Genomic DNA, 17,579 nt, shown 5'->3' on the forward strand with positions numbered 1-17,579 from the left:
GATGCGTACAAATTATATTCGAAAGTTTAATATCCATGTTATTTTGGCTAGCAGGCGCGTTAATTCGTTGAACAAATTGGATCCTTCTTCTTCATTTGATTGCATGATCCACAGTGCCACAACAACTTGGAAGTTAGCTAAACTGGGGTGTATAGAGAGCTAAAAGCAAGTGGGCTAGATATCTGGAATCAGAGCACAAAAGTGGTAGGGAGGAGAGAGTTAAAAAGAGCAAGGCCAATGCTTCGGAGCGGAGAGTGTCTGCCACAAACACTTAACCATAGACTATTGGCCTCGAAGCAATCAAGGTACAGGAGATATAAAATAAGGAAGCTTGGCCGCCTTAAGAGTTGACACATCATGCGAGAATATATCAGTGCCACCATTATCATTGTTATAAAAGTTAATTGTGGACATCTGCATCTGCATGAGGGAGCGGATGCACTTGTTATTTTTAATTATTACTTTGGGACTTCAGAACCAATGCCACAGCCGCAAACTGGATTAGCTGCAGTATAACATATCCTCTCAAAGCACCAGGATTTTGCCTGAGAATATGAATTTGAAACCACGCCTAGGATGCCGACCACACAACTGACGAAATCTGCGATACTCGGATGGAATACTCGATAATTTGCTCTTCCAGTACAACGCAATATGCTTAGCTTTTGGATGAGGTTGCAAGGTAAATATATAATGAAGAGACGCTGAATTCTAGGTACACTCTCGAATACAACCTCAATTCTTTATTGCTCCCCTCCTAGCTCAGCCTTGTTTCCTGGACACGAAATGAAAACATATTTGTACGGACAACTACAAAAAAGGGCTGCTTGGATATTAAAGCCAATCTGTGCTCTAAGCCTGACTCTCAACAGTGTCGCACCAAAGAACCCGTCGCGCCACCCCATTAGCTACTGCCATCGTTTGGGCATTGCATAGTCAGTGTCGAGAAGGGACGAGCTCCACGGATAATCCTCTTCTGCCATAATTGAGCATTCTATATGAATCATAAATATTTTCACCAATTTTTTTGTCTTTGGTGGAGGGGGCTAGTTCGTCAATGCCGCAAATCCTTTGTGCGGTGTCTTTGCTGTAGCCTTGCGTGACGGAAAACGCTGAATCTGTTCACCCTGCTAGTTACCCTCGGGTAATTGGATTCGAAATAAGCCGCCAAAATTTAAGTTGCTGCATTTAATATTCTTAATAACCAAAAGAGTCCAGTGCCTTTTATGCATTTTATCGAATTTGGCGTGACTGATCTTGTGACTTACTTTTCATTCATTGCTCTTCATCAGGCATGCAGGGGCAAAGAGGAAAGATAACTTTTACCAGGTGTTTAAAATGAGGGGGCCTCTTCCGACTTGCCTGTCTTAATTGAATCGTGTACTTTTTTTTTTAAAGAAGTAAACCCACCCCTCGTCTAGCTAGAAATTCCCTATATTCTGTACATGTGCATTACTAGCCACTTGTATTAGTACTATATACTCTCTCTAGTTATTTTTGTTAACACGTATTCTTGACATAACGTGACTAGTTATGGTGGTTCAACAAGCTATGCATTTAATAGTACCGGCCTACCATGAGCTCCCGAACCTGCGCCGCAGCTCATTGCCCCTTATTTCAGCTGGCAAGCTGCGGCGTTTCGATGGGGATGCTGGGCCAAGCGTGCCATTTGGTAAGATAGGCTAGCCTTGCTATGAGAAACTTTTTTGTCTCGGCGTTGCATGCCCACTTTGCTAATCATTGGATGCTACGATTAGCCCTCCCCTCCATTCTTGAGACAGGTTTCACCTTCGACTTTGATGCTGCCTGGAAAAGTTGTTGCAATGAAGAGCCCCTAACCCATGCGCGGCCGACCAAGTTAGCTTCCCATGTTGAGGCCGAGACGGAAATTAAAGTGATGCTGCCGAGGATCTATTTTAATAATCTCCCATACGAGCTGAAGCTGGAAATATTCAAGTACTTAAGTATTCCGCAACTATTGATTGCCGCCCAGGTAAAAACTCTGGAATAGTCGGGAATTTATTTTCTTTGAAAAAAAAAATTGAGCTTTTGGTGAATGGGTGTTTAGGTTTGCAAGAGTTGGCGGGTGCTGGCCATGGATGGGTCCCTTTGGTCGGTGATAAATTTCGATATCATACCCAAAATATCCGGACAAAGTTTGCTAGAGCTTGGGGTCTATGCTGGACGATTTCTCTATGTCTTGAACTTAAGGTAACATTTCATGCTTAGAAAACTTCTCCTTCTCGGCATATTTACAATGGAATCTCCTCCTTTTTGTCAATACTTGTGTTTTATAGAGGTTGTTACCTTCTCTCCTCCATCATACTTCGCACCTTCGCCGAGCGCTGTCCAAATATACGGCATCTCACTATTCAGGGCTGCAAGCACCCATCCTCCGCGAGCATTGCCTATCTACTTCGTCATCTCCCAAACCTACGTCATCTAAACCTCGCCTGTCTATTCCCAAAGGTTAACGACTACACGCTCCATACCCTTGCTACTGCATGTCCCAAGCTCGAGTATCTGAACATCGCGTGGTGTCGCAGCATCACGGACCGGGGCCTCACAGTAATCTTGAAGGGATGCCCGAGGCTGAAGACGCTGAAAATCGATGGCATGGTATCGCTTGGAAGGGGGGGCGATGAGGTGGTCGCCGAGGTGATCAAGGCCTTCGAGGGGATGCGAGAGCTGCGACGGTTGTCCATGGCAGGATGCAGCAGCCTCACGGACGCGTGCATTGAACAGCTCATTCGGTATATACCCAAGCTCACGCACCTCAACCTGTCGAACTGCATCCTCCTCACCAACACGGCACTCCGGCACCTCGGGGCGGGTGGTCCCGCGCTGGAGCATCTTGATCTTGCGGGATGCTCTGCAATTGCAGATGATGGACTAGTGGCTCTCGCAGCGGGTTGTCGCCGGCTGCGCTCCATCGACCTCGAGGACTGCGTGATAGTATCGGACACGGGGCTTCGTGCACTAGCATCGCATTGCCAGCAGCTGGAGAAGGTGTGCCTGAGCTTCTGTGAGATGGTCACTGATGAGGGCGTGGAGCACCTGGTGAGGGAGTGCCCCTTGGTAAGATTAGAGCTCGACAACTGCCCGCTGGTGGGGGATGCCGTACTGCAGGCGTTCATTGATCGGTATCGACGGCAGCAGAGTCAGGGCCGCTTGCACGAAAATGTCCATCGGGTGACCGTCGAGGTCTTTGACTGCCGGAGAGTGAGTCTCAAGGCCATCCTCGAAGCCGAGCATGCGGTGCCTCATCTAAGGGTGATGAGTTACTATTCGTGGATGCCTGGCTTCAACTCGCTCCGGGCCTCTCTGGTCCTCTCCGATATTGACCAGGCGGACAATTCAGAGACGGAGGCGGGGACAGGCAACGAGGGTGGGATTGAGGAGATGGGCGGAGGCCATGAAGGCGTAACTCACACGATTTCACCTCCGGATCACCATGCTGCTGCTGCGTCTTCTTCCTCGGCCGGAGCTAATCGAGGAATGGTGCCCACCTCGCCCACTCTGGCTGCCACCTATCTCCGGGACCGTGTGGGCCGTCGGCGAAGACTAAGTACTTCCTGTTGTATTTCTTGAATTGTGGAGCAGATGGCCAACTCTCCCCCCCCCCCCTTTATATATGTTGCTATATTGTCTTTTGCTTCTTCTCTTTATATACAGCAATCTGCGCAATATTTATGTAAAATGTAGAGAAAACACTTGAAATGTAATATTTTCTAGTTCTTTTCGTAGGTTTATTGTGTTGTCTTTTTTCTACTTTTTTCTTCTCCTGTTGTAGTATCACTAATGGAAGCGGCGAGAATCGGCCTCACGCTGAACTGATTTTCGTGGTTTCTAAAATATATTTTCTTCTAATGATACAAAATTTACAACCTCTATATACAACACGAATTTCAGGGGGTGAGATAGGATACAAAAGCTGAAATCAAGGAAACATTTTGAAGAATAAGAGCGTGAGAAAGAGAAATGTGGAAAGGCAAAAAAGGGGGGGGGGATAGAGGGACCCACAAAATCAAAGCCGATTATACTTAGCTTGAAATAATACTCAGCTGATAAATTACTTTTAGGGAAGCTCAAAGAATCAAGGAAGTGTAAATCAAAATAAGAAAGAGAGAGTTAAGAAACGGGAAGGCTCATCACGATAGATACTTATCCAAGAGAAGCGAGAGCCTCGAAAGCCCTATTGGTTTCTAATAGGCAATAGAAGTTAAAAAGAAGGCAGACGCTGGTTAAATCCCCGTATCTCTACTCTCAACAAAGCTATTACAGAAAATATAAAGAAACGAAGAATCCTCACCACTATCACGTCATCGAATCCATGTTTAACCGCCCATCGTCCGTCTGTCTCTCCCGCCAGACTACTGTCGGCCGTAAGCGCGATGATAACGGTCGCCTTTCTCCGGCCCTCGCCTCCAGAGCTTGAAAAGTCGCTCACCCTCATGGCCGCTTCGACCTCGGTTGACATTCTCTGCCTTTCAAGGAATTCTCTCTCGTTCAACCGAATTGCTTCTGCGGTGCTGTACCCATCCATGCCCGGCATGTTTATATCCATCAGAATCAGGCGGTATTGGTACGTGCTGAAGAGTTGGAAGGCCTGGTACCCGTTCACCGCCATATCCAACTGGCTGACCCCGAGCTTCTCAAGTTGACGTTTGAGCAGCCTCTGGTGGATGACATTGTCATCCACAATCAGCACACGACCCTGCCTCTCGGGAACAGAGTTCGACTGAATCTCCAACGCGTCACTGGTGCTGGCGACTGGCTCGCCATCCGGGCGGGGATTCGAAAACACATCCCCCGAGCTAATGGGAGTCTTGGGCCCGGAAAATTCATGCGACTCTATCGACGCACGAGGGGTTGCACGCCGTTCAGAAAACCGGAGGGTTGGATAGGTTTTGTTGAAGTTTTTGGAGTCGAATTTCTTTAGCGATCGGAAGACAGGGGAAGTTCTTCTTCGAGGGATTTTATCCAAGCACTGCTTACGATCCGCACCTGTCTTCCCATGAGCACTCTTATCGCCGGTGGCCCCCTGTTTTGCTTCACATTTGTCAGATTCCGGCGCCAGCGTAGATCTGAAGGTCGTGAAATGGGCACCATCGAGCACGCACACCAAGTGCTCCATGATCTCCTTCTCCGAGGTAGGCTTCATGCATATGATCACCTCGTACATTTCCTCGAGCTCATCCCAAGGCCTCAAGTCGCTAGCAGAGCTTTGCTCGCAAAAGAAAAACACCACGTCTTTAGCGCGTGGGGCATCACTGAACCAGCGATCAAAGCTCCGAATGCGGGAGAAGACGGGGCGAGGGAGGGGGGTGACATTGGTTAGACTACGTCGAACACGGTAACGCGGAGACCCGGAGCTTGGTGGTTTGGGCCGGGTTGCAGTGATGGTGGAGAGAGAGATAAGAGTGCGCTGCATGGTCTCAAAAGTATCCAAAACTTTCTCCATATTCTCGCGATCTCGTTCTTGGCCAATCTCATCGATGAGCATTTCCAAGTCTGTGACCGCGCGTGTCCCCGGCGATACGTCGAGGAGAAAGATGGTGGGGCCCGTTTTCTTTTTAATGCTGTCGACGGGAAGATGTTTAAACAAGGCCTGAGTCGAGTCCAACAGGTGCACTCGGCCAAGCCCTTGCAGGAACTCTCTGAATCGATCACACCGCGAATACGCAAACACCGGTAGATCTTTCAGAGGAGCTCGTCTCGACCGCAAGCCGTAACTCCATTGCAGGAGCTTGGGAAGGGCGCGCTCCATGCAGGTAGAGTTCCGCCTTGTCTCCGACTGTTCGTCAAGAGTTTTGCCCGATTTCTCCAGGGTGAGAACAAACCCAAACTCACTTCCTTTCCCCAACTCTGATTTTAGCGTGACATGACCACCCATTAACTCCACAAACTCCTTCACAAGGAATAGGCCCAGACCACTGCCTAGTTTTGCTGTCACGCCCACTTGGGAAAACTCCTTGAACAACTTTGTTTGTGCACTCTTGGAGATGCCGATGCCGGTGTCTTTGACACTACATTTGATTACAAAAGCGTTCTGAAGCTCCTCGATTAGGCGCACTTTGACGAGGATATACCCTTGATGCGTAAACTTTTGGGCATTGGTAAGGAGATTACTCAGCACTTGACGGATCCTCCCTTGATAGTTTTGTTTTTTGTAGAATAGTCAGCGTATAAGCAAGTGAAGTCAGAGAGTTGGACAAAACGTCTTTAAAGAAATACCTGAATCGCCATAGAACAAAGATTGCACGTCATAAGGGTATTCCACTAGAAGCTCTAACCCCTTTCGTGCACATAATCGTTCCATAATCTTACATTCGCGTAAGATGAGCTGATGCAGATCAAAATCCTCCAACACCAGCGTCATCTTGTTTGCGCTGAGCTTACTTGCATCGAGTAGATCATTGAGCATCTGCAACATATTGTTTGACAGTTCATCGATTAGCTTTACGTCGCGCTGATACTCGGACAAGTTGGGATCCTTCAGGAGCATTTCAGCAATGCTTTGCAGAGCAGAAAGTGGATTTCTGTATTACATACAAGTTAATAAAATCCAAAAAAGATTAGAAATAAGAACCAAATTGCAAGATATCTACCTCAACTCATGGGCGACTTGATTGAGATTTGTTTTGGAAAGCTCCATCGCTCTCTCTTTTGTCTTAATAATCTGTGCAGTTGGAAGAAAGGTCGAAAAATCTGCCGCGGAAACAAATGAAATTAAACATTTAGAAAATATAGTAAGATAATTAGAATCTTCTGTTGATCTGCTTACCATTTAGCAAGATAAATAACAATACACCCGTTAGGTTGAACAAGAATCCCCAGAGCGCAAGAGAATTCCTCTGGGATTCAGGCAGAGAGAAATGGATGAATAATCCATCGGCGATAAGAGTCGTAATGTACCAGCTGCTTTGTGTACAGGTAAGAGTCATTACCGCAGGTAATGACAGTAGTTGAAGAGATGCTAGAGCAAGAATTCCTTCAGATTCCCCCAGGTGAATGCAACTTGCAGCGAGGAAAAGAAAAAAAGCGCGCGTGGAGCTTCGTTGGGAAATGGAAAGAAAGAGATATACGACAGGAATGAGCCAAAGATAGGGCGATGCGTGCAGTGTAGAAACAACAGCAAGAATGGCAGTGGCCGTGGATAGTGCCCATCGCTTCTTCCACTTCGAGCTCGGAATAAAAGCCCTTCCGGAGCGAAGGATTGGTGTATCCGCGCTGAATGGAATCATATATGTACTCGAAATTATGAATGGATGGGTATAAACTTGCTGTTGCTGTGAAAGAAAGAATATGGGCCTTATCTAATGGTTGCTAGCGCGATTATTTTAAGCGAACGGATTTAGCGAGGTTAGGTTGAAAACGGCGTCAGCGTTTTACTCGTAGAAAGGAAAAAAAAAAAGAGTCAGCGGCGTTTCAAGCTGTCTTTTACCGAAATCTGAACAGAAATAAGCAGTTTCTTCTCTTGGAGTTCCTAATTAGGTATAATGCATGACACCCGGCACTTCAAGATCTTAATTTATCGCCAGCACTTTATTCCGGTGACGTAGAGCGTAGTCATGCCCCTTTTAAAGTGTGCTCTAGCAGCATCGGATGGAGGCATCCCATAGTCGACTATCTAAACTCGGATATCCCCGTTCATTTTGATCTCTTTCCTCTAAGTGAATGACTCGCCCCTCTCTCGATGCAAAACTAGCGGAATTAATGTAGATAGCCCGTGGCACATTGGGATCGGGGGAGAGGGGGAGGGGGGGGGGAGCTCATTTGTCAGATAAAAAACACTTGTCCTAAGACTTTGGCCATAACAAGCCGTATGGATTATATGGATTCAAGCCGACAACATCGATGCAAGCAGAGACGGGGCTGGCGTGAATTAACGAAGTAGTTGTGTTGGGGTGCGGGTCTAGTGTTCACACCCATTCTAATTAATCTGGCAGCCGCGTTAGGCTGACTCTTTGGGTATGTGAGCAGATTATACTGGCATCTTCATTTCCAGACAAAGCCTGGTAAGCCTGAAAGAGGACTGCTGTCTGCTTATCATCTGAAATGCTCTTGTTGTCTTCCCTCGCAGCTCTCTCTCAAGATCACAAGCTTTGTATTTTAAGCGGAATCAGGGTCGCATTCTCTGTGTTCCCTTAGTTTCTTTTCCCCCGCACTTCATTAACACCATTTAGCATTTTGCGGAAGGATCCGTGACTGCCATCACATTTCATTGGTGTGTAGGAAATGGAAATAGAATACGGAACACAAAGACCCATCTCTCTGGCACGCTCCCCTATCCACTTCAAAGGTGACTCTCTCATTTTCTCTTTATCATCTTTTCTTTCCATTTGCTGTATGCTGGACTGCATCAAATAGGATACTTCATTAATTTCCCCTCTCCTTTTGTACCTCATCCCCTCCTTTGCCATTCCGTTCCATTCTTTTCATCATTTTCTAAGAAGAAGAATTTAGTAGATTAGCATTTTTCTATTGGTTAGAACAAGTGTTCCATCCTCCAGCTCGCCTCGTTCATTCTCTCTTGCTCCTTCTGTATATTAACGTGAGATCGTATTCCTGAATATGATTATTGAGTCTCGATGGGATACTGCACCTCTATTGAGACTCAAAAGAAGGCGCAATGACGCTATGGCACTGGCATTGGCCGAAGAACAGACATCAGTGTTAATATCTCAGCCTAGCGGGTCCATTGCTGCACCTGCTTCTACCTCTGCCTTATCCGCTCCAGCCACCCAATCATCTCTTCCCTCTCAACATACTCCTGAGCCTGTCCATCATTCCGATCAGCATGGTGCGGCAAAGTTATCTCCTTTGTTAATCTCCATGATTGCCTTGTCTTGTCTTTTGGGATTGGTCGTGCTTCTAGCCTTGTTTGTGTGGTGGAGGCGATCTCAACGGCTTAAGCAAACTAAACTTCGCACGCGAGAGATGAGGAATCGGTTGAACACCTATTCTTTGAGCTCTGACCTCCCTTCCTCTACGACTTCACCAACCAGTGTATATAAATTTTCCGGCTCTCTTCCTCGCTCAACGAACATCTCTCTCTCTGGGCAGACCCCGCCGCCACCATATAGTGCCACCATGGAAGGAAAGGACATCTTCGTAGATTTTGATGCTGCAGAAGGTTATTGTATACCAACCGGTAGTCCAATTACCTATCCTCCTACGGCGAAGAGTAGTGGGCATGTTACATTCGCATCTGTTGCCACTCCCCTCGCGGCCATGAATGGAAGAGCGGCTTATGGCGGCGCGGCCCCATCTGCCCACCGCGCTCAGAATAACTACCAGTCTCCTCTAGCTAGACTGAGCAGGAATCAGAGTGTTCGTCGTCTGCTTGGGCGGTTCTCACGCATGTCATACCAGGTGTGGTAGCTGTAGATAATGATAAAAAAAGCCGAAAAATAAGCTATAAAATATGAAAAAAAAACGCAGTGCGTTAGAGGAAGGCATGCTGGCTTATATCTAGATTCAGTGTTTCTCTTGATCTTTCCCCTTGTCTTTATATATAGTTTTTCCTCCAGTATAGTATAGCTCGAAATATGCCTTTATTTTATTGTTTTTTTTTGTTACAGTTTTTCATTTACTCGCTTCGATTCTCAATCATACTCTCTCTTTATTTCTTGTTGATAGGATTTGTTTTGTAGCTTTCTCTCATTATATCTGCTTCCATCCAAGAATACACATCCAATATTCTCTCCAAGATTTCGGTTCAAATTTTTCTTTTTCCGCGCCAACATTTCCTTTTAAATATTTCCTTATCTTCTTTGATGCCATTTTCATAAAACATGTCTTCTAATTTCAAATACTTAAGTGAGAGCAACGGATGTTCGGGGTCTTCACAGCCCCCTTCGCGTGAGTATCCTCCTCTCTCGTGTTTCTTCTCAACACCTTCACCCATTCTTAGTAATTGACGGTTAACCTTACTATTTCTTGCTGTATATTTTTGTGTAATAATCGATAAAGCCGATTCAGGATCACCTTCCATAGCCCCTATCGATCGCTCCAACAATAGCTCAAATGAGCCTCGAAGAAAAGGACCGACCGCATACCGGAAGATGAGTGTGTTGGGGTTAGATGTTCCCGGTGTTGTACAGACGCGTTTTCCAAAAGGTATGTTCTAGCCACGGCACCATTATCAATTGTAGATTTACCTATGGAACACATAGAGGTCGAGGATCGAATTGCTGAAATTGGAAGCAAGCTTGTGGTGGCTATGGGTAAATATAAGCGATATGCTCGCAAATCACTCGGTTGCTAATTACTAATGTCTTCATAATTCCAGTTGGACTGCCCGCGCGTGGCAAGAGTTATATAGTAAAAAAACTGACTCGCTATCTTAACTGGCTACAATATGAGACGAAGGTGCTACCCCTGTCGCTTGTTCTTCAATGCTTTTTTCTCTAAATGTTTGATCAAATTCCAATTAGGTATTTAATGTTGGAAATCGCAGGCGTGAGAAGGCCGCAAGCGACGAGAAATGCACGGGAAAGAGCGTCGATCATTCCCACAATTTTTTCGACCCATCCAATGCAGAAGCGAAGCACCTTCGTGACCAGCTCGCAATGGATACACTGGAGGAATTGATTGCATGGTTGAAGAGCGGAGGAAGAGTTGGGATATTGGATGCAACTAATTCGACTATTGAACGCCGAAAGCTCATATTGGATCGATGCTCAAAGGAATCGAATATCCGTGTTTTATTTGTTGAGAGTATATGTACCGATAAGAATGTCCGTTGATATTAAGTATAGCTTGGTGGGGTTGTTGGGCGCCCTATTCACACTAAGTTATATTTTTTAAATCACTAGGTATTGGAAAAAAATATGCACCTGAAACTATCCGGGCCTGACTACAAGAGTAAAAATCCTGAAGAGGCCCTTAGAGACTTCAAGATGCGTGTCGCTAATTACGAAAGGGCTTACCAGACCATCGGCGAAGAAGAAGAAGCAAATGATGTACAGTATTGCAAGTTAATCAACGTCGGGAAGAAGGTGATTGCGCACAATATCTCAGGGTATTTATCGGGACAGTGCATTTTCTATTTGATGAATTTCAACCTGGCTGGTATGAATGTGAAATGCTTATTCAGTGTATAACAAAGGTGGATGAGGATGCTAAATGCATTTTTCAATACAATAGCGCGCCAGATCTGGCTCACAAGGCATGGAGAGAGTACCGATAATATGGTTGGGCGGATTGGAGGCGATGCGTCGGTGAGAATTCTAATCAATTTATCATCAGTAGTAAAAATATATGTGCATAATCGAGCCATTTACTTGCGATAGCTGTCGCCCAAAGGCCATAAATTTGGCCACACACTGGCTCGATTCATCCGACATCAACGGCAAATTTTCAAGGAGGAACAGGGCCTCCTCTCTCACCCCTTGATTGACTATTCAGACCACCAATTCGCCGTATGGACAAGTATGTTGGCGCGAAGTCAAGAGACGGTTGAAGATTTTGATCCACACGAATTTGACATCAAGTGTATTCGCATGCTTAACGAAATTGATGCTGGAATCTGCGAAGGATTAACGTATGAGGAGATTCGACAACGCTATCCCTCAGAATACGAATTGCGAGCCAAAAATAAGCTCGCCTACCGATACCCAGGCGGAGAGTCCTATCTTGACGTCATCCACAGGCTACAGCCGCTCATAATCGAGCTGGAGCGAATGACTTCTTCATGCCTAATCGTCACGCATCGAGTGGTGATGCGAATCCTTCTTGCTTATCTGCTTGACTGGCACTATCTCGACATGCCCAATATGCACGTACCATTGCACACCATTTACTGCCTGGAGCCTCGTGAATATGGCACTGTGCTCAAACGATTTCAATACAACTCGGATACAGACTGGTTTGACGAAATAAAAGAGTCGACACACGGCGCGCCGTGAATTTAGATTTTTGCACTCCCACCCCCTTTTCTCCTGCTAATTTTTCCCTGCTTCATTTGCCTATATATTGCGTGGTAACTTTTATTATGTGTCTATCTCTTTCATAATCACCTTATGGTAGTGTTTTTTGTCTTTTCACCTTTCTCTTATCCATTCCTATGACAAACTCATTCCTTTTGTACTAGCATTATGAATGGTAGAAAAAGAGCAAGCCTGATTCGGCACGAGTTTTATTTGTCCCACCTTGAATTATTAGGAAGTCTAGGAGCTAGAGCATTAATATCTGCGGGGTTGCAAAAAGCTTATTCCTCTCCTGCGAGGAAGGTTTTTGGCCTGGTGGATTTGAGTCTCTTTATAAAAATAACCATAGTTTGTTTTATTTGATAATTCCCGTTTTCACGATTCTCGGTGGAGGATCTCCTTGTAATTCTTGGTTCTTTTTAGACCGCTTGACTCGCCCCTTGGGCTACCCCATTCCGAATTTAATCTAGATTGTGTATATTCCTCTCTCTCATTTTACCCGATTGACAATTATATCATCAGAAATTGGATCGGGAGAAGGGCGAGTAACCATTATCAATTAGGTAAGTCCGATTCTTTTTGTTTTCTTGAAATTCATTTTCCTGCGATTCTTCCAGATGATGGCTTGAATTCATCACGACTTCTCACACCTTGTAATAATAGCAATTAATCCGCGGGTTTTGCATGTATTTGTTCTTTTGGATGCTCTCCATTTGCGTTGATTGTCCTCGGTGAAAAGAACATCACTACCACATTCTACTCATATCTAGGCCTCGATACCGTTGTAGCATCACGCCACTAACCGGCCAATCTTAAAATTTACTCTCCATCTAATACTTACCAAGTAGTAGCATAATGACATCCACCTCCGTACAATCCACCCCAACATCCCCTCCAATTAGTACTCCAGAGCCGCCGGCTGAAAAACCAGCAGACAATCAGCTTCAACAGCTGCTCAAAGAAAAGAATGCCCTTCGCCAACAGAATGATTCTCTCTGGAAAATTATTGAGAAACAACGCAACGTTCTACAGAACCTGCAGCGTGAGATACAGCGTATAGCAGGGGAGCGTGATGAAGTGGTTGGAGAAAAAAATGCACTGGCAGCAAAAGTGAAGGAGTTGGAGAGCCTTCTCCACAGATCTTCCCGTGCAGAGGCTGGTCCGAAGGAAGTGCCTGTGGTGGGTGCTCTCGTGCTGCCAAAGGGACCAGAGGAATCTGGTTCGACGGAGGATTCGGGGCGAATTCTTTCCCCACTGCCGCTATCACCCTCGCAGCTCAAGTCTTCCTCTACACGTCACGAAGGGGGTTCATACTCCACTCAAGGTGTCACTGGTGAAAATCTTCCCTCGCCTCGTACTACTCTAACTGATTCCGGTCACTCACGCCCTTCACCACCCCCTCGTTCCCCATATCGATCTAACACTATACCAACACATGAAGCGGACACACACCTTGATTCCGCTACTAGCAGCCAGCTTACTTCACTCCCTATTTCTCCCCAGCTCTCCTCTCATGCGAAGGCGAATAATGAATCCATCCCCAAGGAAGCTTCTCTGCCTCCTGGATTGAGCGTCATTCCCCCCACCGAACAAACTCGTCCGCTTCGCAAGAAACCTTCATTCCCGCGCGCTTCAATGCTTCCCCCTCCTCGCCTCATCACAGAGCATGACCCAAATCTACGTGCCCCTTCGCCACCTTTGCAACGCCCTACATCAATGCATATTCACGTTGGCGCACCTGCTGATGATGGGCCATTGTCTGCTCCTCTCCTTGGGGTGCCTTCTCCAACCGATATGGGAGGCAATGGACGATCCAAGCGGGAAAGTGCATTCTTCATGGCCCCGCAGGATTTCAAGCTGAGTGATTATTCGCCCCAGCAGCCACCATCACCCCAGCGGCAGAGACCAGTATCTCCGCTCCAGAAGCAGCTATCACAGCCTTCACTACCCGTGTCAAAATCCCATATACCTTCACTCTCTGCCGAACACCTTCCTCTATCTCCTCGCGTCGGCAGCTTGATGCCCCGTTCCCCAACAGCTACAGGGAATCAGCACAGTTTTCCAGACAGTCACCCAGCTTCTCCGTTGGATAAAATGCCGGCATTTGCTAACCCATCGGTAGTTGGGAATGGAAAGCGTACCCCCTCGCCCTCCCTTCCCCAATCGCCTAAAGTCGGTCTTCGCTCCCCTGGCCAGACTTCCCATCCGAAGCTTCACCCCTCCCATTTTCCAACCTCTAACCCACTCCCCTCCTCTTATCCTCATCAAACCCAAGATACCTCTGTTCCCGGTGAATGTGGAAATAAGATGGACTCTATTTCAGGTGTCAATGTTCGTGTAGTTGGAACGGGTTTAAGGGCAATTGAACGCGGAAAGGAAAAGCTTTGCTTTGTGATTTCTGTGCTGAGAATATCCGACCCTCATACTGGGGCAGAGGAGGAATTGTGGAGAGTAGAAAAATTGTATTCAGATTTTATTGCCCTGGATGCCAAGGTAAGCATGCTATATTTGGTGTATTGCCCCGCCCCACTCATTACAATGCCAAGCCCACTAACACAACTATACTATTATGTCAGCTTAAAAAGCAGGAAAATAAAGCAATCGTAAATAGAATTGGAAAGTTGCCAGACAAGAGCATGTTCAGTAGTTATGCGCCTACAATTGTAGAGCAGCGCAAGGTACAATCCTCGTGAACACTTTGAGCGCCTTTACCACTGTTATTTTAACCAAGTCTATTTGTCTTCAGATCTTATTGGAAAGATATTTGCAGCATATCATTTCACTTCCGCTTCGGGACCCCGGTGAGATATGTGCATTTTTAAGCAGCGACGTAGTTGAGCAAAAGAAACGGCAGCCACTGGTAAATGGATAATTCATGCATATGCAATTAGAGGAGTCTTTTTTATTTAATCCATTTTTACCCACAGATGGCTGGACAGAAGGAAGGCTACTTGACAAAGCGTGGTAAGAGTTTTGGCGGCTGGAAGAAACGCTATTTCGTACTCAAAGACGGTCCTATCCTCGACTACTACGAAGGCAAAGAGGGCAGCTGGCTTGGATGTATTAAACTCACCCATGCCCAACTTGCTCGGCACCTGCCTTCCGCTCCTTCCTCAGAGGCCATCCCCTCGTCACCAGTTTCTACCTCCGCTTCTCCAGCCAACTCGAACCAAAACTCGGATGCCTACCTACATGCTTTTATGATTCTGGAGCCAAAGAAACCGGGATCATCGGCCATAACTCGCCACATCCTGTGTGCTGAGACGGATGAAGAGCGTGACGAATGGGTGGAGGCTTTGGCATATTGGATAGGTGTCCCAGAGAAATCCGAAGATGCCATCAACAGAGCCAATGGCAAAAAGTTGACGAATGCAGGTGACAAACAACGTAAAATTTCCAAAGATGATATAAAAACCGTCCCTGGTTCTGCACACTCGATCACTTCATCGAGCGGATTTAGTTCCGGAGCAACTGGATTGGTAGAGGATTTAATTCCACCCCCACCACTGTTAGCACATTCAGGTCAGCGATCAAATTCAGACCCTAATATTGGCGCCTATCTTGGAATGGTTCCTAGCTTGCAACGGCAGCAACAACAGCCTCCGTCATTCGCAATGCCCCCACAGCGCTCGCCACAGCTCGAGGCTACGATTTCCACATCCTTGCCATCGTGTTCGGCCGCAGAGCGAGCCAGTCTTGATAGTCATAATTGGCCCCGGGCCAAGTCCGTATCGCCATCTTTCGATTCACGTGAGCGCGCTCGACATGAGCGTACAGAATCGGCCGATTTACCTTCCACTTCCCCGATCCTTGGTTCAAGCGCGCTCTCTGCCGAAGAATCTGTGCAACAAAAGAAGCAGCGTGCTCGCATGACCTTTGCCTGGGGTCGGATGTTCCGTTCTGAAAACACCAATGCAGAGCCATCGGCATCCCCTGGTGGAATCCGACAGTTATTAGGAGGCGCAAAAGAGAGTGGAAGAGAAGGACGTCGAGGAATCTTTGGTATACCTCTGGAGGAAGCCATTCAAATCTCCAAAGTCAAGGAGGAGTATGAGCTACCATCCGTTGTGTACCGATGCATTGAATATTTGGAAGCAAAGAAGGCGGAGAGAGAGGAGGGGATATATCGACTATCTGGAAGTAGTTCGACTATCAAGATGCTGAAGGAGAGGTTCAACCACGGTAAAACTTCTATTTTTTGGACGTATCCCGTCGTACAGAGCATTTGCGCTGACTAAATTTCTTCGCAATTATATTTTAGAGGGAGACGTGGACCTTCTGAATCAGTCCGAGTATTACGATGTCCATGCCATTGCAGGCCTTCTGAAACTCTATCTTCGTGAGCTGCCTACGGGGGTCCTCACTCGCAACCTTCATATGGAGTTCCTTCATGTCATTGATCTTCTTGATCGGAAAGCACGAGTTCGCGAGCTTGGGCGCCTTGTGTGTGCGCTTCCTCTAGCAAATTATACCCTTCTTCGTGCGCTCACCGCCCACCTTATCCTCATCGTTCAAAATTCGAATCTCAACAAGATGACAATGCGCAACGTGGGGATCGTGTTGGCCCCAACCATCGGGATCCCCGCAGGAATTTTGGGCTTGCTGATGACGGAGTTTGAATACATCTTCTACGTGAATGAGGAGGGGGGTCGTGCTCCTCGTCGACTCGAAGAGGATGATGAAGATGAGGAGGAGGAGGAGGAGGAGGAAGATGAAGTTGACGAGGAGGATGATGTATCCGTTGAAGCAGAGAATGTGAAAGTGGAAAAGAGCAACCATGCGAATAGCAATGAAAAAACCACAACTAGTGCAGTAGAGAGTGACGTGAAGAAGCTTTCGGAGGAAATCCTCACTTCAGGTATATCCCGCCGCGTATCACGGATTCGAAGCAATAGGAATAGTCTGAACTATATGGGTGGAGCTCCCGATACCATTATTGGGCTCGAGAAACGCCTTTCTTCTTCGCCGGTGATCCGTGTCGAGAACGAAGAGCTGGTTGACGAGCTTGGTCTAACAGTCCCTGAAGAGGATGAAGAAGAGAACGGAGAGGTAGAATCCGAAAACCACGAAGAGAAAACGGCGCAGGTCAAGGGCGAAAAAGAAATGGAAGGAAGCAACGTCTAAGTCAACCTGGGGACTCAACCTTCGGGTGTGGAATTGAAGAAAAATTAGTTATATTCATAATAATTATTTTATTAATTTTTTTGTAGTTTGTCTTTTTCTTTTCTTTCTTTCTCTTATAGTAACGCTATTTATGTATGGTGGATGTAAATATCATCATTTTTTTTTTGGTACAATAACTCTTAATAATATCAGAAATCCACCTTTATACTTCGTTATTATTATCTTGAGCGAGGTTATATGTGTAATATCCTTTTCTTCAATTGATTTAATATATATAAGCATAAAATTGTTTACCTAGCATAGGTGACCTATGAGAGCTAATATTCCAACTATGATCCAAATACAGGTATACTCTAATTAGTTATGCAGCATCAAAGGTAGCTGTGGGGGAATATGTTAATAACGCAGGCGGGCTATATTCCCAATATTTAAATTCCATACAAAAATTATATTCAACTATTATTATCTAGATTTAAACTCAAGTAATATTGGTGTCAAGCTTGCACTTAATCGAGTTTT

General features: G+C 46.1%; 5 protein-coding genes across 5 annotated transcripts; 4 read left to right on the plus strand and 1 right to left on the minus strand.

Moving 5' to 3' along the window:
* Positions 1-1,533: 1,533 nt before the first annotated feature.
* VTP21DRAFT_179 (uncharacterized protein) lies at positions 1,534-3,591 on the plus strand (the record flags this gene model as incomplete). The annotated part of the gene is made up of 4 exons (XM_069391915.1): positions 1,534-1,672; positions 1,758-1,993; positions 2,069-2,211; positions 2,298-3,591. The coding sequence occupies 4 exons, from the start codon at positions 1,534-1,536 to the stop codon at positions 3,589-3,591; spliced, it is 1,812 nt and encodes a 603-aa protein (XP_069256558.1).
* Positions 3,592-4,222: 631 nt separating this feature from the next.
* Positions 4,223-7,247, minus strand: VTP21DRAFT_180 (uncharacterized protein; the record flags this gene model as incomplete). The annotated part of the gene is made up of 4 exons (XM_069391926.1): positions 4,223-6,153; positions 6,238-6,542; positions 6,612-6,711; positions 6,788-7,247. The coding sequence occupies 4 exons, from the start codon at positions 7,245-7,247 to the stop codon at positions 4,223-4,225; spliced, it is 2,796 nt and encodes a 931-aa protein (XP_069256559.1).
* Positions 7,248-8,577: 1,330 nt separating this feature from the next.
* VTP21DRAFT_181 (uncharacterized protein) lies at positions 8,578-9,387 on the plus strand (the record flags this gene model as incomplete). The annotated part of the gene is made up of 1 exon (XM_069391937.1): positions 8,578-9,387. One exon carries the CDS (start codon positions 8,578-8,580, stop codon positions 9,385-9,387), a length of 810 nt encoding a protein of 269 aa, XP_069256560.1.
* A 413-nt stretch (positions 9,388-9,800) lies between these two features.
* Positions 9,801-11,915, plus strand: VTP21DRAFT_182 (uncharacterized protein; the record flags this gene model as incomplete). The annotated part of the gene is made up of 8 exons (XM_069391948.1): positions 9,801-9,867; positions 9,979-10,125; positions 10,182-10,232; positions 10,298-10,377; positions 10,443-10,745; positions 10,824-11,079; positions 11,155-11,228; positions 11,301-11,915. The coding sequence occupies 8 exons, from the start codon at positions 9,801-9,803 to the stop codon at positions 11,913-11,915; spliced, it is 1,593 nt and encodes a 530-aa protein (XP_069256561.1).
* Positions 11,916-12,791: 876 nt separating this feature from the next.
* On the plus strand, positions 12,792-17,060 carry VTP21DRAFT_183 (uncharacterized protein; the record flags this gene model as incomplete). Its single annotated transcript, XM_069391959.1, has 5 exons — positions 12,792-14,429; positions 14,513-14,614; positions 14,683-14,796; positions 14,864-16,118; positions 16,198-17,060. The coding sequence occupies 5 exons, from the start codon at positions 12,792-12,794 to the stop codon at positions 17,058-17,060; spliced, it is 3,972 nt and encodes a 1,323-aa protein (XP_069256562.1).
* Between the last annotated feature and the right edge of the window lie 519 nt (positions 17,061-17,579).

This window comes from Calcarisporiella thermophila (genome assembly GCF_041956535.1).
Source record: "Calcarisporiella thermophila strain CBS 279.70 unplaced genomic scaffold VTP21scaffold_1, whole genome shotgun sequence".
NCBI lineage: Eukaryota > Fungi > Calcarisporiellomycota > Calcarisporiellomycetes > Calcarisporiellales > Calcarisporiellaceae > Calcarisporiella > Calcarisporiella thermophila.